This window comes from Ranitomeya variabilis, chromosome 2 (assembly GCF_051348905.1).
Source record: "Ranitomeya variabilis isolate aRanVar5 chromosome 2, aRanVar5.hap1, whole genome shotgun sequence".
Lineage (NCBI taxonomy): Eukaryota > Metazoa > Chordata > Amphibia > Anura > Dendrobatidae > Ranitomeya > Ranitomeya variabilis.
In genome coordinates, this window is record NC_135233.1 from 546,406,540 (window position 1) to 546,427,203 (window position 20,664).

Consider the following 20,664-nt stretch of genomic DNA (forward strand, 5'->3'; position numbering starts at 1 on the left):
GACATTTCCCCACCAGATGTAGTGGACCGTCCCTGGACTTGGAGATTGAATGACAATTTGTTGAAAGACTTGAATTGCACGACAGACATAAAAAAGACAATAGAACAGTTTTGGTCAGATCACGCAAACGATGACACCTCGACCCCGGTGAAATGGGAGACCCTAAAATGCGTGCTTCGTGGAATCCTGGTAAAACACGGATCCCGTCTTAAAAAACAGAGATTGGAAAAAACAAAAGAATTAATGGATACTATATATGTATTGGAGCAAAAACATAAAAATACTATGTCACCGGTAATACTAGGGGAATTAATTAAACATAGGGAGACCCTTAGAAATTTATTAAATGAGCAATCGCTGAAATTCAGAAATAATTTTAAAAGTCTCCTTTATCATAAGGCCAATAAATGCGACCGCCCCCTAGCTCGATTATTACATCCTAGGACTCAGACGACTTACATTCCAAAAATTCAGAAACGTACGGGAACGGAGACTCACGACCCAGGGGAGATTCTAGAAACAATACGAGAATACTATCAGAAGCTATATAACTTGGAGGGTATGCACTCGGCTAATCACGCCGGGGACATACAGGCTAAAATAGATAAATATGTAGCAGACACGCCACTTCCTAGACTTTCCACAGAGATAACAGATGAGCTAGAGGCAGACATATCAACACAAGAGGTGGATGAGGCCATAAAAAATACTCCAAACGGGAAGAGCCCTGGCCCTGATGGGTTTTCCCCCCACTTTTATAAACTCTTCAGAGAACAGTTAACACCACACATGACAAGGACTTATAACTCCATTTCTGAGTCCTCAGGGTTTACGCATCAATCTCTGGCGGCCTATATCACAGTATTGCCAAAATCGGGAAAAGATCCAACAGTGGTCTCTAACTATAGACCAATTTCTCTGATCAATATAGACATGAAATTATTTGCGAAGATCCTGGCCAACAGACTTGCACCCCTATTACCATATATCATACATTCAGACCAAGTGGGTTTCGTTCAGGGAAGAGAGGCACGTGATGGAGTGTTGAAGACTATATCTTTGATCGCTCATGCCAGGACCTACCGGAAGCACCTGGGACTGATATTGGTGGACGCCGAAAAGGCGTTTGACCGAGTGAGGTGGAGCTTCCTTCAATCAGCTCTCCGACAGATAGGGCTGGGGGACAGATTCTTATACAAAATTGCGGCCCTATACACGAACCCGTCAGCTACAATTAAAATTAATGGATGGCTCTCGGACCCCTTTAGGATTCATAATGGAACAAGACAGGGGTGTCCTCTTTCGCCCTTGTTGTACACGGTGGCAATGGAACATTTAGCGGTAGCAGTAAGAAATAACCCTAGTGTATGGGGTATCAAAATAGGCCAGAAGCATTATAAAACTTCATTGTATGCAGATGACCTTCTTCTATACATCTCCCAACCTCATATCACTATACCTGCATTAATGTCTGAATTCAAAAAGTACGGAGAGGTCAGTAATTTTAAGATAAACTACACCAAAACTGAGGCAATTAATATTACTTTGCCATCGGAAGATGTGGATAGGGCAAAGGAGAATTTCCCATTTAAATGGCAGGCTGGTGCCATTAAATACTTGGGCATACAGGTCCCCTCAGATCTAAATAAACTATACACACTAAACTACGAAACCCTACTGAATAAAACTATAAGGGATCTAAAAAAGTATGATCAAAAAATGATTTCGTGGTTTGGCCGCATAAACACATTCAAGATGGATGTGCTTCCCCGGTTCCTTTATGTGTTCCAGACGGTACCGATCACACCACCTCAAAGTTTTTTTAAGACTATTAAATCAGCTCTAATACATTTTATATGGCGTCAGAACAGATCTAGGCTGAGTTACAGAACATTGACGAGACCTAAATCACAAGGGGGGGCGGGACTTCCAGACTTAAAGACATACCACCAGGCCTCACAATTGATCCATCTTTTTGATTGGCATTATAGACGGGAGACCAAACAATGGGTTGGACTGGAACAGGAGGGGTACCTAGTTCCATTGCGGAATTTACCGTGGATAGTGACCAGAAATAAAGAGAAAATAGGGGAGGGTTGTCGGGATATGATGGCTGGCGAGATCCTTAAGAGTTGGGACATGCTAAAATATAAGAAAAAATTAATGAGCACAACTGTCCCATTGTCTCCTATATTCGCTAATCCTGATTTTCCACCAGGCCTTCACTGCGAGAGGTTTTTGAGATGGAGGGTGGAATCCAATCAAAGAATATATCAAATAATATCGCAGAAGGGTCTTTCCTCTCTCAACGAGCTACAAGACGAATGTCCTACTCGTACACTATCTTGGTTAGAGTATGAACAATTAAAATCATTTGTCAGACGAATTTCTGGTGGAGAAGTACCACCACCTTCTCTGACACAGTTTGAGAGGATATTCGCCCAGCAGACACCCCCATCGCATCAGATTTCTCTTGTGTACAAATTACTAAACGAGGAGACTTCAACAGTTATCCCGGGATATATTAGAGCGTGGGAGGCGGAAATGGGATGCACATTTACTGAGAGGGAAATCACATCGGCATACCGCTGCGCTCATGGGATGTCTCCGGCCAGCCATGCCCAAGAGAAGAATTTCAAAATTCTTACTAGATGGTACCAATATCCTGTGAGGTTGCATGCCATATTCCCCTCGGTGGCGGATGGGTGCTGGCGCTGTGGGAACGCAAGGGGAACTTTGTTCCATATTTGGTGGCAGTGTCCAGGGATAAAGAGTTTCTGGGGAGAAGTATTCTCGACTTACAATAAAATATCAGGAGAGGATATAAATCTTACTCCGCACATGGCCATCTTGTCCATGCTACCGGGACCAATAGCCAAACAAAAAAGTAGTCTCCTGAGGTTTTGCTTGACGGCAGCCCGCATGGTTATACCTAGACATTGGCGTACAACGAAAATTCCGTCCATGATTGAATGGTTAACAGAATTCTCACATATCCACCATATGGAGGAATTGTTTGCACAGGCTTTGGGTGATAACTCTAGGTACTTGCGGACATGGCAACCCTGGATTTTATTTAGGGACTCTGGGAGTTTCGGGGCTCTCATGGAGAAATGGGAGGTACTTTCCCGGCAGTGAGGTTTCTCCTTGGCTTTCCTGGGCTGGTTTCAGAGGGCTGCGGAGGCATGATCCTTCCTTTCCCCTTCTCATTTTTCCTTTCTTTTTCCTCTTTTCTTCTTATCTTTCCTTTAAGTCTGACGTTATACCATAAGCAAGCTGCAGTCAGGGATAAATGATATATTGGGCGGATTCTATGGATAAATATAGCAATTGGAAATAGACTTCCGCTTAGCGAAATAATTATCGAAATGGGGCAACAGGTGGTGCACAATACGAGATGCTAAGAAAGAATAGAAGAGTTGAGCAAGGAACATATACAGCAATAACTAATAAATATGATTCTGTGATGATACCATATTTGCGTGAAGTAAAAAACACGTACTATTTTGGAGAAGTTTTGTAACTACTTTAGTCTATATGTATGTTTGTATTTGTGATATGTTGTACTATTTTAATACTTTAATAAAAGAGATTAAACATAAATCTACCACACAACTAATAGTAGCCAGGGAGCATACCTACGGCTTCCTAAATGCCACGCGCCAGCCGGAGGACTAACTAAGCCTGGTAGAGGAAGAAACAGACCTGGCTTACCTCTAGGGAAATACCCCAAAAGATGATAGCAGCCCCCCACATGTAATAACGGTGAAATAAGAGGAAAAGACATACACAGTATGAAAGTAGATTTAGCAAAGAGAGGTCCACTTACTAGATAGCAGAAGGATACAAAAGAGGACTTCACGGTCAACTGAAAACCCTTTCAAAAAACCATCCTGAAATTACTTTAAGACTCCTATGTCAACTCATGACACAGGAGTGGCAATTTCAGCCCGCAAGAGCTTCCAGCTACAGAGAATTACAAAAACTGCAAACTGGAGTAAAGATACAAAACAAAAGGACAAAGTCCACTTAGCTGATCAGCAGACTAGTAGCAGGAACATGCAACCGAAGGCTCTGGTTACAATGATGACCGGCAAGGAAATGACTGGAGAGCAAGGCTAAATAGGAAACTCCCAAACGCTGATGGAAGCAGGTGAACAGAAGAAGCAAAGTGCAAACAAGTCACCAGTACCACCAGCAACCACCAGGGGAGCCCAAAAAGCGGATACACAACAGTACCCTCCCCTTAAGGAGGGGGCACCGAACCCTCACAAGAACCGCCAGGGCGATCTGGATGAGCCCTATGAAAGGCACGAACCAAATCCGAGGCATGAACATCAGAGGCAGTTACCCAAGAATTATCTTCCTGACCATAGCCCTTCCATTTAACCAGATATTGAAGTCTCCGTCTGGAAATACGGGAGTCCAAGATCTTTTCTACCACGTACTCCAATTCACCCTCCACCAGCACAGGAGCAGGAGGTTCAGTAGAAGGAACCACCGGTACCTCATATCTCCGCAACAACGACCGATGGAACACATTATGGATAGCGAAAGATGCCGGGAAGTCCAAACGAAAGGAAACAGGGTTAAGAATCTCCAAAATCCTATAAGGACCGATGAACCGAGGCTTAAATTTAGGAGAAGAAACCCTCATAGGGACAAAACGGGAAGACAACCACACCAAGTCCCCAACACGAAGGTGGGGGCCAACACGACGACGGCGGTTAGCAAACTGCTGAGTCCTCTCCTGGGACAATTCCAAATTATCCACCACTTGTCCCCAGCTTAACACAGACATAGCTTTCCAGTCAAGGACTGGGTTATGAGACTGTAACCATGGTAATCCAAGCACCAAAACATCATGTAAATTGTACAACACAAGGAAGCGAATCACCTCCTGATGGTCTGGAGTCATACGCATAGTCACTTGCGTCCAGAACTGTGGTTTATTACAAGCCAAAGGTGTAGAATCAATACCCTTCAGAGGTATAGGGACTTCCAGAGGCTCTAAATCAAACCCACAGCGCCTGGCAAAGGACCAGTCCATAAGACTCAGAGCGGCGCCAGAGTCCACATAGGCATCCACGGTAATAACTGATAATGAACAAATCAAGGTTACAGACAAAATAAATTTGGACTGTAAAGTGCCAATTGAAATAGACTTGTCAACCTTCCTAGTACGTTTAGAGCATGCCGATATAACATGAGCAGAATCACCACAATAGAAGCATAACCCATTTTTACGCCTATAATTCTGCCGCTCGCTTCTGGACATAATTCTGTCACATTGCATTTTCTCTGGCGTCTCTTCAGAAGATACCGCCAAATGGTGCACGGATTTGCGCTCCCGCAAACGCCGATCAATCTGAATTGCCATTGTCATGGACTCATTCAGACCTGTAGGCGCAGGGAACCCGACCATAACATCTTTAACGGCATCAGAAAGGCCCTCTCTGAAATTTGCCGCTAAGGCGCACTCATTCCACTGAGTAAGCACAGACCACTTACGAAACTTTTGGCAGTATATCTCAGCTTCATCTTGCCCTTGAGATAGGGCTATCAAAGCTTTTTCAGCTTGAATCTCCAAATTAGGTTCCTCATAAAGCAACCCTAAAGCCAGGAAAAATGCATCCACATTGAGCAACGCAGGATCCCCTGGTGCCAATGAAAATGCCCAATTTTGAGGGTCACCTCGCAGCAAAGAAATTACAATCTTAACCTGCTGGACAGGATCTCCTGAGGAGTGAGGTCTGAGAGAAAGGAATAATTTACAATTATATTTGAAATTCAGAAACCGAGATCTATCTCCGGAAAACACCTCTGGTGTAGGGATTTTAGGTTCAGAAATAGGAGTATGCATAACAAAATCTTGTAAATTTTGAACCTTCGTAGCAAGATTATTTAAACCTGCAGCCAAACTCTGAGGATCCATCTTTAAACAGGTGAGCTCAGAGCCATTCAAGGATTATAAGGAGAGAAAGGCAAAGGCAGTAATTAGAGCTGAAATACAACTGATCCAACTATGGAGCAAGCATAGGGAAAAAGAAAAAAAAAAAAAAATTTACAGACTTCCTTTTTCTCTCCTTTCTTCTGCCAATAAGTTTAACACATGGCCGGTCATACTGTCATGGTTCCCAATGGCAAGGGAACGTAAGAAACATATAAATAACGAACGAGCTCTCGGGTGATGGAAACTCGAGTTGACCGTGAGCTAAATCTACCACACAACTAATAGTAGCCAGGGAGCATACCTACGGCTTCCTAAATGCCACGCGCCAGCCGGAGGGCTAACTAAGCCTGGTAGAGGAAGAAACAGACCTGGCTTACCTCTAGGGAAATACCCCAAAAGATGATAGCAGCCCCCCACATGTAATAACGGTGAAATAAGAGGAAAAGACATACACAGTATGAAAGTAGATTTAGCAAAGAGAGGTCCACTTACTAGATAGCAGAAGGATACAAAAGAGGACTTCATGGTCAACTGAAAACCCTTTCAAAAAAACATCCTGAAATTACTTTAAGACTCCTGTCTCAACTCATGACACAGGAGTGGCAATTTCAGCCCGCAAGAGCTTCCAGCTACAGAGAATTACAAAAACTGCAAACTGGAGTAAAGATACAAAACAAAAGGACAAAGTCCACTTAGCTGATCAGCAGACTAGTAGCAGGAACATGCAACCGAAGGCTCTGGTTACAATGATGACCGGCAAGGAAATGACTGGAGAGCAAGGCTAAATAGGAAACTCCCAAACGCTGATGGAAGCAGGTGAACAGAAGAAGCAAAGTGCAAACAAGTCACCAGTACCACCAGCAACCACCAGGGGAGCCCAAAAAGCGGATACACAACAGAAACCGCAAACTGCTGTGCACATGCTGCGGGAAAAAACGTGCAGAAACGCAGCGGTTTACAACCCGCAGCATGTCACTTCTTTGTGCAGAATCGCAGCGATTCTGCACACATAGAAATGCATTGATCCGCTTACTTCCCGCATGGGGCTGTGCCCACGATGCGGGAAGTAAGCGGATAATGTGCGGTTGCTACCCGGGGTGGAGGAGAGAAAACTCTCCTCCAGGCCCTGGTAACCATATTTGTGGTAAAAAAAAAGAATGAAAATAAAAAATAATGCTATACTCACCTCTCAGCGCTGCACGCGGCCGTCCGGTCTCAGGTTTGCTGTGCGAGCAGGACCTGCGGTGACGTCGCGGTCACATGACCATGATGACGCCGCGATCACATGACCGTGACGTCACGAAGGTCCTTCTCGCACAGCATCTTTGGAAACGGACCGAAACGAAGGAGATTGGGACGTCAGAGGGGGTGAGTATAAACCATTTTTTTTTATTTTTAACATTACTATTGATGCTGCATATGCAGCATCAATAGTAAAACCAAAGCCCGCAGCGGAAACCGCAAGACAAAACGTGATAAATCTGCAGGGATAACCGCAGCGGTTTTGCCCTGCAGATTTATCAAATCCGCTGCGGGAGAACCCGCAGGGACCCGAACCTACATGTGCACATAGCCTTAGACCTAGAATTGGCACAGCCTTTAACCCCCATTATCGTTTTCTCCACCTCGCTAGCCACAAGAAAGAATACTGTTTGTCCATACACATCACCCATTTTTGCCTAAGGTGTACTCGGTTATCAAAAAACACTCGTCTCTTTTAACCAAAGCATACCTCAATATCCCGTCATTTCAGACACCGATACTCATGAGTACAAGGAGACCTAACAACATTAGAGACCAATTGGTACTGGCAGATATTGGGAGTGCATTACCCACACATACACAAAGACTACTTAGCACTTGATGCAAGGGCACTTTTCCATATTTGGGCTGTGCAGCATGTTCCAATGTTATCAAGTCTGATAATGTCACCCATCCCCGTACAGGGAAGTCATACCCCATACAGGGGTACTTTACTTGTGAATCCAATTTTGTCATCTGCGTCATTAAATGTCCCTGTGGTCTCCTTTATGTAGAGGAGACCAGCCACAAGTCGGCTATACATTGTGGCAAAACCTGGCTTCCACTCCCGCATCATTTCAGTACTTTTAAACATACAGTGGAACAACTCAAATTTCAAGTTCTCTAACAGGTCCCACACACCATAAGTGAGGGTAACCACATAAAACTCCTAAAATCAAGGGAAACCTTTTGGATATATACACTCGATTTCCTCTCACCAAAAGGTCTCAATAAAGAAATTGACTGGCTTGTTTAAAATTTCCACTATATGCCTTACTTATCATATTTATCACATTCTCTGGCTTATTTGATACTGGCAAATATCTGGCAAGGGATATCTATTCCGGATGGTCACCGTGTTGATAGTCGCTACAAGGTCTTAGAGTCCTATCTTTCTTCTTTACAAAAAAATAGGCACCCTTGCTGGTGAGGATGAAGGACGTATAAAGCCCTTGGCCAAATTTTCATCGATATACTCCTTCAAAGCTTGGAGCTCCGGAGCCACCAACGGATATACATACTAAAAGGAATGGCCCCTGGGAGCAGTTCAATAGGACAATCATAAGGCCTATGTGGTGAAAGCTGATGTGCCCTCTTCTTATCACTGATATCGGAGAATTCCTTATACACAGAAGGTAAAGTGAATACCGGTTTCGGAGGTTCTGAATCAAGGGATTTCGGCACAACTTCCGTTAATGCTGGATCACTTCTTGTTAGAAATGTAATCTCTCTGGACCCTCAGTTGATCGTTGGATTCTATCAACACAGCCAGGGAATGCATAGAATCACAGGAAAATGAGGAGAAGAGATTAATAAGAAGGAGAGCTGCTTCTGATGATCTAGCTCCAATACAATGGAAAGAGGTATGGTCTCCTAATCGACAGGCCCAGAGATTAAAGGTGACCCATCCACTGTCTCCATGGCAATTGGGGAAGTTCTATGCAGAATCTCTATACCGTGTTCTTTGGCAAAAGCAATGTCCATGAAATTACCCCCTTTGCCAGAGTCTATCATGGCTGCACTAGAGATCCACTGTTCAGAGCATAAAACCTTTACAGGGAGAGAACAATGAGAACTCCTCTCCATCTACTCAGTGGAAGAAGTAGTCATCGAGAGTGAAAGTAAAACAGCATTCAATGGTAGGCTAAATTCAGAGACATCTGACTCAGCATCACAGCTATCATATTCCCCCACCACTGCTAACACCTTGTTAGGCCGCTTGGAACAATTGATCATGAAGTGGTCAGATTGGCCGCAATAGAAACATAGGCTCTACTGGAGGTGGTGCTCTCGGCGTTCATTATTTTCACGCCTCTGCACTGTCAATTTGCATAGGCACCAAGTCTGTCTCCCCAGTAGCTTTACCTGCAGGTTCCTTGGGAGAAAGGGAATAGTTAGACATGTGATTAAATACCGCCATTTTCTCCTGTCTACGCTCAGTAAGGCGTGTGTCATTGCATACACAATGTTGAATAAACGTTTCTAGCTCTTGAGGTGACTCGGAACGAGCTAGTTCATCCTTAATAACACTAGACAGACCCCTCCTGAAGATAGGCATTTGTGCAAAAAAAACCAATTAGTATCCACAGCTAACCTTCTAAAATCAGTGGCATATTCAGTAACTGAACGTTTACCCTGGCGTAAAGACAATAAAGCGGTCTCGGCATAGGTACGGCAGTTAGGATCATCGAACATCAAGGCCATAGCAGATAAAGTCTTCCAAAACATTTAGACGTGGGTCACGAGACTTGATCATCGGATTCACCCAGGTGAGTGCTCTTGATGTCAATAACAATTATACATAATACTTTAGAATGATCGGTGGGAAAGCGGTCGGCGTGCACATCAAAATACAAGATACCCTGGTTTACAAAACCACAAAATTTGTCACGATCACCATTGTATCGGAATGGTGGCAGCTTAGGAGGACTGGCTGCCTGCAGTTGCCCAGGGGGTAAGGCCACCTGAGTGGCCATCTGAGCACCTACATCCTGAAAGGCTTGTTCATACTGGGACTCCATGTTCTTAAATTTACTCTCCTGATAGTCCACTCAAGATCTTTTAGAGTCTGTCCACACACCTGCTGATTATGCTCCAAGCCTGCTGAGAAGGTGGAGCCGGAGTATCTGGAGAGGAAAATGTCTCTTGTAAAGCAAGCCAGGAATTCAGGCGGAATACACAAGCAAGGACTGGGAGGGGGACAAGGGTTATAAAGACAAAGATGGCAGACCACATTAGCAGACGTGAGGCAGCAGATGCCATCTTGGAAAAGGGCAAAAAGTACTACAGATGAAACAGGGAATCCAGATTCCTGATAGGAGTTATGGTAGAACCACACACAAAAATGGCTATATTGGGTTTAGAAAGGTTAGTAGAAGTAGAAAACACAAGGAGTTCAGTTAGTGAAATTCAATTTTAGACAAGGAGGACATGATTTTAGATACAGAGGACAAACAATCACTGGTATTTTGTAGCAATGTGGGACTAATATCTGAAGGGGTGTAAAATGTCATGTTATCCTAGAGATGGAAATGAAATCAAAATCTGCTGGTCCAGTAAGGGCAATGTATAAAGAAAAGAGAAGGGGACCTAGAACTGAGCCCTGAGGATCCAATACTGTAAAGGGCAGCAGCAAGAAGATAAGTCAGCAAATAAAGTGAAGGAGCTGTCAAAGATGTAGGAGTAGAACCATAAATGCATTAGATGAAAGTTGACTAAGTGTTCTAGGAGTTTAGAGATGAAGGGGCTTTCTGGAGCTTCACTATTCAGAGTGTGGTAGCAGAGTATCCTTCGGTGTCAGGAGCACCATCCTCCTGTCATCCTCAAAATCAACCACCTCATCCTATCTGCCCACTGTTATCTTCCCATGGTCTTCCTCTGTACTCAAGGCATGTATAAAAAAATGAAGGCTGTACCCCCACCTTACTTATTCCTTTGTACAGGTACAATATTACACCAGCATATGTTCCTCTATACAATTATGTATATGGTTTATTTTTCAGCTGTACAATGCATTTGGATTTGTAAAACACCTACCCTTACCTCATCGGAGGATCTTCAGAAATGTGAAGGTTTTCTTTGCTTTCCTTGAAAAAGTTTTATCAGAGCACAAGAGAACCAGGGTGTCGGGACAACCTAGAGATTACATAGACTGCTATCTGGATGAGCTGGAAAAGGTAAAAGAATATGTAACATTGTAAAATCAACGAACTTTCAGATATTAGAGGCTTAGTCTCCCTAACAGGACCATTTAGTTTCCCTATATCAAGTGAGGAATATGTTACTACTTGTCATCTCTTCTATTTGAAAAATTAGGAACAGGAAGAAAGAAAGTCGACGTTTAATAATGAAAATCTGTTCATTTGTGTATCCGATCTGTTTATTGCCGGCACAGAGACAACTTCCTCCACCCTTGAATGGTGTCTGCTGTACATGATGATGTATCCAGACATACAAGGCATGTAATATCCTTTGAGAATGTGGATTTTCATGTTTCTTGTTGCAGAATGTCAGATGAAGAATACAGTGTATCTCCTTTACTTTCAGAGAAGTGTCGTGAAGAAATTGACAAAATTCGGGGAGACAGAGACCACCTTGATTATAAGGACAGACTAAGTATGCCATACACACAGGCTGCACTGCAAGAAGTCCAACGCTTTGCTTCAGTTGTGCCGCTGGGAGTTGCCCATGCACCTATAAAAGACATACAGCTGAATGGCTTTACTATTCCAAAGGTGAGGCATAACTAGATCATTTCGCTTTTTCCTCCTCTCTTTCCAAGAGTCATAATTTTTTTCGGGCTGAATTGTATTTTTGAACACCATTCATTTTATCACATTCATATGTAAAAAAAATGGGGAAAAGTATCAAATGTATTGAAAAAAACTACAATTATATATATATATTTTTTTATTTTCATTTTATGATGGTTATTATGCCAGATAATGGCTTGGCAACATGATTATTCAGGACAGAGTAGTAGTAGCACTTGTAACCCATAATAAAAATAAAGCACCACTAGCAATGTTGTAATTATAGAACAAACGTTATTGATGCACACAAAAAAGCACTAGAAATATTAAAAACACGTAAAACCAAACAGTAGAAGGATTTTTTTTATACAAAAGTCATAAACTGTCTCCAGAACAGAATAGAAAAGGAGACAGATACACACTCCCTATCAATCCAATGCAAGAATAAATCATAGGAATATAAATAAATGAGGGTTGCTAGAAGCTTAACAAAATGCAACTTATGCATGTATAAAGTATAAAGCGATACAGATGGAAACAAGAAATATTTTTGATATTAAAATAGACAACCATGTATGGAAATAAGCAGAGTATAATAACACTAATAGGATGAGCCTGGTAAGGTATCAATACAACAGTGTGTGGATATATAAAAATAAGTATGCCACACAGCAAAATAGGATCATAGATGCAGATGTTAACTCCATACAAAGACCTTTAAATAGCTCTCTGCATTTTTGTTCTCAGGCCATGCCGTGTTTGATTTCAGGTAATCCTTTTAATACTTGCATATGTGCTTGATTACCTATGTACAGTCATGGCCGAAAGTGTTGGCAACTTGGCACCCTTGAAATTGTTCCAGAGAATGAAGTATTTTTCCCAGAAAATTATTTCAATTATACATGCTTTGTTGTACACATGTTTACTTCCATTGTGTATGTTGGAACAACACAAAAAATAAAAAATTCAAATTGGACATCATTTCACGCAAAACACCAAAAATGGTCCTGACAAAATTGTTTTCACCTTTCCAAAATTGTGGGTAAACAACTTTATTTCAAGCATGTGATGCTCATTCAAACTCATCTATGGCAAGTAACAGGTGTGTGCAATATGAAAATCACATCTGAAACATAAAAAAGGATGAAGGTTTACTCAATCTTTGCATTGTGTGTCTGTGTGTGCCATACTAAGAATGGAGAACAGAGCTGTCTGTGGACTTGAGAACCCAAATTATTGAAAAATGTCTACAATCTCAAAGTTACAAGTCCATCTCCAGAGATATTGATGTTCCTTCGTCCACAGTGCGCAACATAATAAAGAAGTTTACAACTCATGACACTGTAGCTAATCTCTTTGGACATGGATGGCAGAGAAAAAGTGATGAAAGCTTTCAACACAGGATAGTTTGGATGTTGGATAAGCAGCCCCAATCAAGATCCAAAGAAATTCAAGTTGACCTGCAGGTTCAGGGTGCATCAGTGTAAGCACAAACTATCTCTCAATATTTGAATAAAATGCTATGGCAGGAGACCCAGGATGACCCCATTGTTGACATAGAGACATAAAAAAGCTAGACTACAGTTTGCCAAAAGGTATGTGAGTAAGCCAAAATCCTTCTGATAAAATGTCTTGTGAACAAATGAAATCAAGATAGAGCTTTTTATTCTACTGCTTACCTAAAACAGAACGAGGCCTACAGAGAAAAGAACACAGTATCTACAGTCAAATATGGCAGAGGTTCAAAGATGTTTTGAAGTTGTTTGGCTGCCTCTGACTGTGTGCAAGGAATTCTGAAATCTGAAGATTAACAGATTTTGGGTTGCAATGTAGTGCCCAGTGTCAGAAAGCTATGTTTGCGTTCTAGGTCATGAGTGTTCCAGCAGGACAATGATCCCAAACATACTTCAAGAAGCACCCAGAAATGGATGGAAACATAGTGCTGGAGAGTTCTGAAGTGGCCAGCAATGAGTCCTGATGTAAATCCCTTTGAACACCTGAGAAGACATCTTAAAATTGCTTTTGTGAGAAGGCACCCTTCAAATATGAGAAACCTAGTGGAGTTTGCAAAAAAGAGTGGTAAAACATTTCCAGTGGAGAGGTAAGAAGCTTGTTGTTGGTTATAGGAAGCGATTGATTCCAATTATTTATTCCAATGAGTGTGCAAACAAATATTAAGTTGAGGGTGACAACAAATTTGTCTGGCTCATTTAGTTTTTCTCTGTGAAATTATGTCCAATTTACCTTTTTTTCTGTGTTTTTTTGTGGTGGTTGAAGGTGCCTTCAGCTTCTTCACATTGTCTTCCACCTTGTCCCCTGCTGATAGCGCAGAATTGACACCTGCGGACCATGGGCATCTGTCTTCCACCTCACACTTTTCAAATCAGTCAAGCAGTCTGAGCCCCAAGTCATACGTCAGTCACTTCTGCTTTTTGAAAACTCTGCTGGCTGGGGATCCATGGTCCATCCAGCTGGCCCTGCCCCAGAAGTGGAAGAGATTGAATGCACTGATGCCCAAGCACTTGTTCTGTTGGATGATGATTACATGGGAGGGCTAGTGCACAAGGTCAGTGGACCACTTCAGCACGTTTCTGATAATGTCGATACACAGTTGCCAACTAAGCGTCTTTCTGCAGTGCGCAGACTGGCAAGAGATGCAGGGGTGGAGAGATGGAAAATAATGCGAGGGACGATGAGGTCCTCGACCCCACATGGAATGAAGGCTATATGTGTGGTGGGCACAATTCAGAGGAAGAGGGGGTGGTCACACTGCTCCAGCTTCACAGCAAAAGTGAGAGAAGGGTGCAAAAGCAGAGCAGCCAGCCCCAAGTCAGTATGTCGGTTGCTACTGCCCACCACGCCGATGATATGAGCACACCAATGCAAGCTTAAAAGGAGCTCCCTGGCACCCCATTTCTTCAGTCCAGGTGTTGACAACAAGATATGGGAGGTTTGCACTCAGAGCCTGAAGCGAGGAATAAATATTCTTAACCTGAGCACCCCCTGCATGAAGAGGCATCTGAATTCAAAGCATGAGCTTCAGTGAAGTACACACCTGAAAAAAACAACAAAGATCTAAGGCTCCTTCTGCTCCCTCTTCTGCTGCAGTCTCTACCTCTTCCTCACGCTCTTGAGTAACAGGGCCACCTGGCTCCCCGCAAAGATAGAATGTGACAGCACCACCAACACCAGTAGTGTCAGCGATAATCTCCACACCATTCCATGGAATCATTCAGCTGTCCATCCCCCAAACATTGACAAGAAAGAGAAAGTACCCTCTACCCACCCATGAGCCCTGGTCCTGAATGACGGCATTTTAAAAATCCTGGCCTTTGAAATGCTGTCATTCCAGCTAATGAAGACAGACAGTTAAAAAACTAATGATGGTGGCTGTCCCACTGTACGTGGTGCCCAGCCATCACTACTTTTCCAGGGGGGCCATCCCTGCCCTGCACAAACATGTAGTGGACAAAATTAGGTGTGCGCTACGCAATGCCATTAGTGGTAAGGTCCACATAACCACCTATACATGGACCAGTAAGCACAGGCAGGCATATTAGTGTAACAACCCAGGTAACCGGTTGTTACAGTGATGTTGCATCCCTTTCGGGGAGGGCGATATCATGCTTGGAGGCAAAGAGGATCCTCTATACCAGGTAACTCACCCACATTCAACAAATTCCGAATCCAGGCCTGAAGGGGGAGCTCAGGTCCCGGATTCAGGGGAGCTTCCCCAGCTTTAAGTGTTCTGGTATGGAGGAGGAGTTAGTCAGTCTGTTGGAGGGAGAGGAGAGAAGGAAATCTGGAACAGAGAGAAGACAGCGGAACCGTGCAGCCAGGACTGAGCTGCAGCTCCTGGGAAGGAAGTGAACCTGAAGGGTTGAAAGTGGTGGAGCTACTGAGGAAAAGAGCACTATGGAGAAGGAAAGGCCAAAGCGCAGGAACCGGGCAATGGGAGCCCGAGGCTGTGTTGTACTCCAGGACACATAGCAGAACCGGAGGGCATAGGACTGTATGTTATTTGCCCACACCACACCTGAAGGTGAAGCAGCACCTGAAGAGCCCGGGTCATGTTAGAGACCCTATAAAACGGATCAAGCTGCCCATCATACAGGTACCTGTCTCAGGACAGGAGGGAGAGGATTTTGCCTGCAAGCTACAGGCAGCAGGGACCTCACATACTATCGCAAGTAGGAAGGCTTAAGGACCTCACCTGGGAGAGGGATCCACTATTGCCTCCAGGCCGGCCGGACCATTCCACCACCTGTTCCTGGTACCCTGGACTGTGGACTGCTACTACCAGTAAACCAGGTAAAGACTTTACAACTTTGTGTCCTCCAATTATTTTCCGGCATACACCATCTTTGCCCATACACTTTGGGAGTCCTGGGGACCCCGCTTCACCTGTGGGAAGCGTCACCATCTTGCTGCAACAACATCACCCCCCGAGGACCCCTTTAAGCAGCATCGGTCCCACTGACCGAACACCACAGGTGGTGTCACGAACTTACACAAGCCTTACAAACCCCTTTAAAGACGTTTCCCTATCAGCTTGAGCTCCCAGGGTCACGGACCAGGTCGCAGCCACCGTGACATCCCTTTAAGTGCGACCAGACCTGGTACCGAGTATCACACTGCCCAGGCGTGCTACTAATTATATCTCCCTAACTGCCCACCAGTTAAATGTGGTAGCCGAGCCTGAGGCAGAAGATGATCTGGCACATGTCCTACCACCACCGAGGACTGCTGGACTTTTCTTTGTCCAAGTTGCCTTCTCCTCCTACTCCACTTCCTCCATCGCCTCCTCATCCGATAAATGTAACACCTGAACCACCAAATTCAGCACAGCCAAGGGGAAACGACAACAGGCTGTTGTGAAACTCATCTGTTTGGGGGAAAAATCCCACACCGCACAGGAGCTATGGACTGGGATCAAATAGAACAATGATTGTTTGGTACCTCTGAACCTCAAGCCCGGACAGATGGTGTGCGATAACTGGCAAAATCTTTTAGCAGCTCTGGGCCTGGCTCGTTTGATGCACATCCCTTGCCTGGTTCATGTGCTGCATTTGTTGGTGCAGAGCTTCCTTAAAAATTACCTCGATATGTCGTAGCTGCTACAGAAAGTGTGTGTGCTTTTGGCGTTCTAACCGAGCAACCGCTCACCTGTCTGCGCTAGTGCGTCACTTCTGCCATCCCACTCACCAACTTATATGCAACCTACCAACAAGGTGAAGCTCCACCTTGCATATGCTTGAGAGACTGTGTGAGCAGCTGCAGGAAATAGTGGAGTTTCAGCTGCAGCATGCACGGGTGAGTCGCTCTGTGGAATGATACAACTTCACGATCAACGAGCGGGCCTCCATGTGGGACATGTGTACAATATTGCTTTGCTGCGAGTACTCCCACAACCATGACCAGCACTGATGATGCCATCATCAACATTACTATCCCATTTCTATGCTTCCAACATTTGGCACCACCATCTGATGTCTGTATTAGCAAGAGGCAGTGTTTCAACAACATAGTGGAAGAATACATGTGCAAACACCTCAACGTACTGAATGATGGATCTGCCCCATTTAACTTCTGGGTCTCCAAATTGGACACATGGCCTGAGCTTGCCCTCTATGTTTTGGATGTGCTGGACTGTCCTGCGGCAAGTGTACTGTCAGACCATGTACTTAGCATGACAAGGGGTGTGATCACAGACAGGCACATCCGTCTGTCCACAGACAACGTGGACAAACTCACATTCATTAAAATGAACCAGGTGTGGATCTCACAGTAGTTTCTGTGTCTGTGGCTGACTAGAGAAGTATACCCTAACAGATAACCATGGCACAACTGTAATATGGTGTACAAGTAAGGTCCAATCTCGTCCGTAAATATAATAGAAAAAACTTGACACTCCAAAGTGAAGATAAACTTAAATTTGTTTAATTAAACAACCCAAAATTGTATAAATATTTCAGTCTGTTTCAGACCTTAATCAGTGTATGAATTGCATGTGTATCCCCAGACCAAAGTATGCTGGAAAAGCGCTTGAACATGGTGTTCGCCAATGATTACAGGAGAGCGCTCACCTGTAATTAGCGGACTACACCGCATTCATAGCGCTTTGTTCACTGATAAAAAAGGCCCGAAGTAATCCAAAACATTTGTGAAATTTTGGATTGCTTATTAAAAAAAACGTTCAAGTTTATATTCACTTTGGAGTGCCAAGTTTTTTCTACTATATAGAGAGGCATGCCACCACACCCATCCATTATAATACTACACCGTAGTTTGTTTGTTATATTTACCATTCCTATTGTTTTGCTGGCTACCCAAGTGAAGAAAAGAATCAAACAAAAATTCAAATGTATAACAGTGTTGGCTACCTCCTTCTCCACCTCTACCACCTACACCGCCATGTCTGCTGAACCCCATCATTCACGGATACCCTTAGCACTATGAATAACTTATTACAAAAAGTCACATACCATGGGAGAGAAGCAGGACAAAGGCACAGCTGTATGACCTCAGGTTAATGAAGCTGCACACACACCAGGGATTACGGGTGCCACTTCCAAAGAAAGAGAATCTGTATGTCCATAGAAAAGAAAGCGGATTGGCACATACCATCCCGTGCAACAAAATCCTTTATTGTGGCATCATCATACCAACAGCACGCAGATAACAGTGGAGCAAATACAGACGACGATCGTTTCACGCTTACATTGCGCTTCAACAGGTCATCACCTGTTGAAGCGCAATGTAAGCGTGAAACGATTGTCGTCTGTACAGTATTTGCTCCACTGTTTTATCTGCCTGCTGTTGGTATGATGATGCCACAATAAAGATTTTTGTTGCACGGACCAGTATGTGCCAATCCGCTTTCTTTTCTGTTATTACAAAAAGTATTTCCCCTACTTTTCGTTTTTACATGTTTTTAACTATAACATTTATTCTATAATAATTACAGCATTGCTATTTTTGCTTTATTTTTATTATGGGTTACTGGTGCCATATATATACCTATTTTCCCTTCTCTCTAGTTTATCTTGATACTTGTTGTACGTCACAGAGCTCATACTTATTTTTGCAAGTGCTGGTCTACTCTCAATGATTCTTCAGGTCGATACAGCTACAACCATACCAAACATATAAATGTAATCCGAGGTGCTTAGCTAGCGCTTTGGTTCGGGAGAGCAAAACATCTGAGTGGGCTCCTAACCAGGTAACCCTGATTATAACTATGGTGGCACACTCTAAGGCTGGAGTCACACATAACATATAAAAAATCGGTCCATTTTTCACGGCCGAGATACGCCGAAATGTTCCCGAACAGTGATCCATATGTCAACCATGTGCAATGCGAGGATGCGATTTTTATCTCATTAAAGTATCCGTGTGACATCCATATGGCGAGATTTTCTCGCCGGCTTGCAAAATGGACATATTATGGAGCCATGGCCTCAAATATTGTTGAAAACATATATTCAGTCTCTCTCTCTCTCTCTCTCTCTCTCTCTCTCTCTCTCTCTCTCTCTCTCTCTCTCTCTCTCTCTCTCTCTCTCTCTATATATATATATATATATATATATATATATATATATATATATATATACAGTACAGACCAAAAGTTTGGACACACCTTCTCATTTAAAGATTTTCTGTATTTTCATGACTATGACAATTGTACATTCACACTGAAGGCATCAAAACTATGCATTAACACATATGGAATTATATACTTAACAAAAAAGTATGAAACAACTGAAATTATGTCTTATATTCTAGGTTCTTCAAAGTAGCCACCTTTTGCTTTGATGACTACTTTGCACACTCTTGGCATTCTCTTGATGAGCTTCAAGAGGTAGTCACGAGGAATAGTCTTCCAACAATCTTGAAGGAATTCCCAGAGATGCTTAGCACTTGTTGGCCCTTTTGCCTTCACTCTGCGGTCCAGCTCACCCCAAACCATCTTGATTGGGTTCAGGTCTGGTGACTGTGGAGGCCAGGTCATCTGGCATAGCACCCCATCACTCTCCTTCTTGGTCAAATAGCCCTTACACAGCCTGGAGGTGTGTTTGGAGTCATTTTCCTGTTGAAAAATAAATAATAGTCCAACTAAACGCAAACCGGATGGAATACATACCGCTGCAAGATGCTGTAGTAGCCATGCTGGTTCAGTATGCCTTCAATTTTGAATAAATCCCCAACAGTGTCACCGGCAAAACATCCCCATACCATCACACCTCCTTCTTCATGCTTCACGGTGGGAACCAGGCAAGTAGAGTCCATCCGTTCACCTTTTCTGTGTCGCACAAAGACACGGTGGTTGGAAACAAAGATCTCAAATTTGGACTCATCAGACCAAAGCACAGATTTCCACTGGTCTAATGTCTATTCCTTGTGTTCTATTGCCCAAACAAGTCTCTTCTGCTTGTTGCCTGTCCTTAGCAGTGGTTTCCTAGCTGCTGTTTTACCATGAAGGCCTGCTGCACAAAGTCTCCTCTTAACAGTTGTTGTAGAGATGTGTCTTGTTGTGTATCCGCTTTTTGGGCTCCCCTGGTGGTTGCTGGTGGTACTGGTGACTTGTTTGCACTTTGCTGCTTCTGTTCACCTGCTTCCATCAGCGTTTGGGAGTTTCCTATTTAGCCTTGCTCTCCAGTCATTTCCTTGCCGGTCATCATTGTAACCAGAGCCTTCGGTTGCATGTTCCTGCTACTAGTCTGCTGATCAGCTAAGTGGACTTTGTCCTTTTGTTTTGTACCTTTTGTCCAGTTTGCAGTTTTTGTAATTCTCTGTAGCTGGAAGCTCTTGCGGGCTGAAATTGCCACTCCTGTGTCATGAGTTGACACAGGAGTCTTAAAGTAATTTCAGGATGGTTTTTGAAAGGGTTTTCAGTTGACCGTGAAGTCCTCTTTTGTATCCTTTTGCTATCTAGTA

General features: G+C 43.5%; 1 protein-coding gene across 1 annotated transcript in view; it reads left to right on the forward strand.

The window, feature by feature from the left end:
* The window catches only part of LOC143807021 (cytochrome P450 2B4-like), a 143,522-nt gene that overhangs the window by 86,179 nt on the left and 36,679 nt on the right, over positions 1–20,664 (forward strand). Inside the window, exons 5-7 of the mRNA XM_077288175.1 lie at positions 10,978–11,151; positions 11,291–11,432; positions 11,522–11,709. Coding sequence (XP_077144290.1) covers positions 10,978–11,151; positions 11,291–11,432; positions 11,522–11,709 — 504 coding nt within the window. The remainder of the gene's footprint in view (positions 1–10,977; positions 11,152–11,290; positions 11,433–11,521; positions 11,710–20,664) is intronic.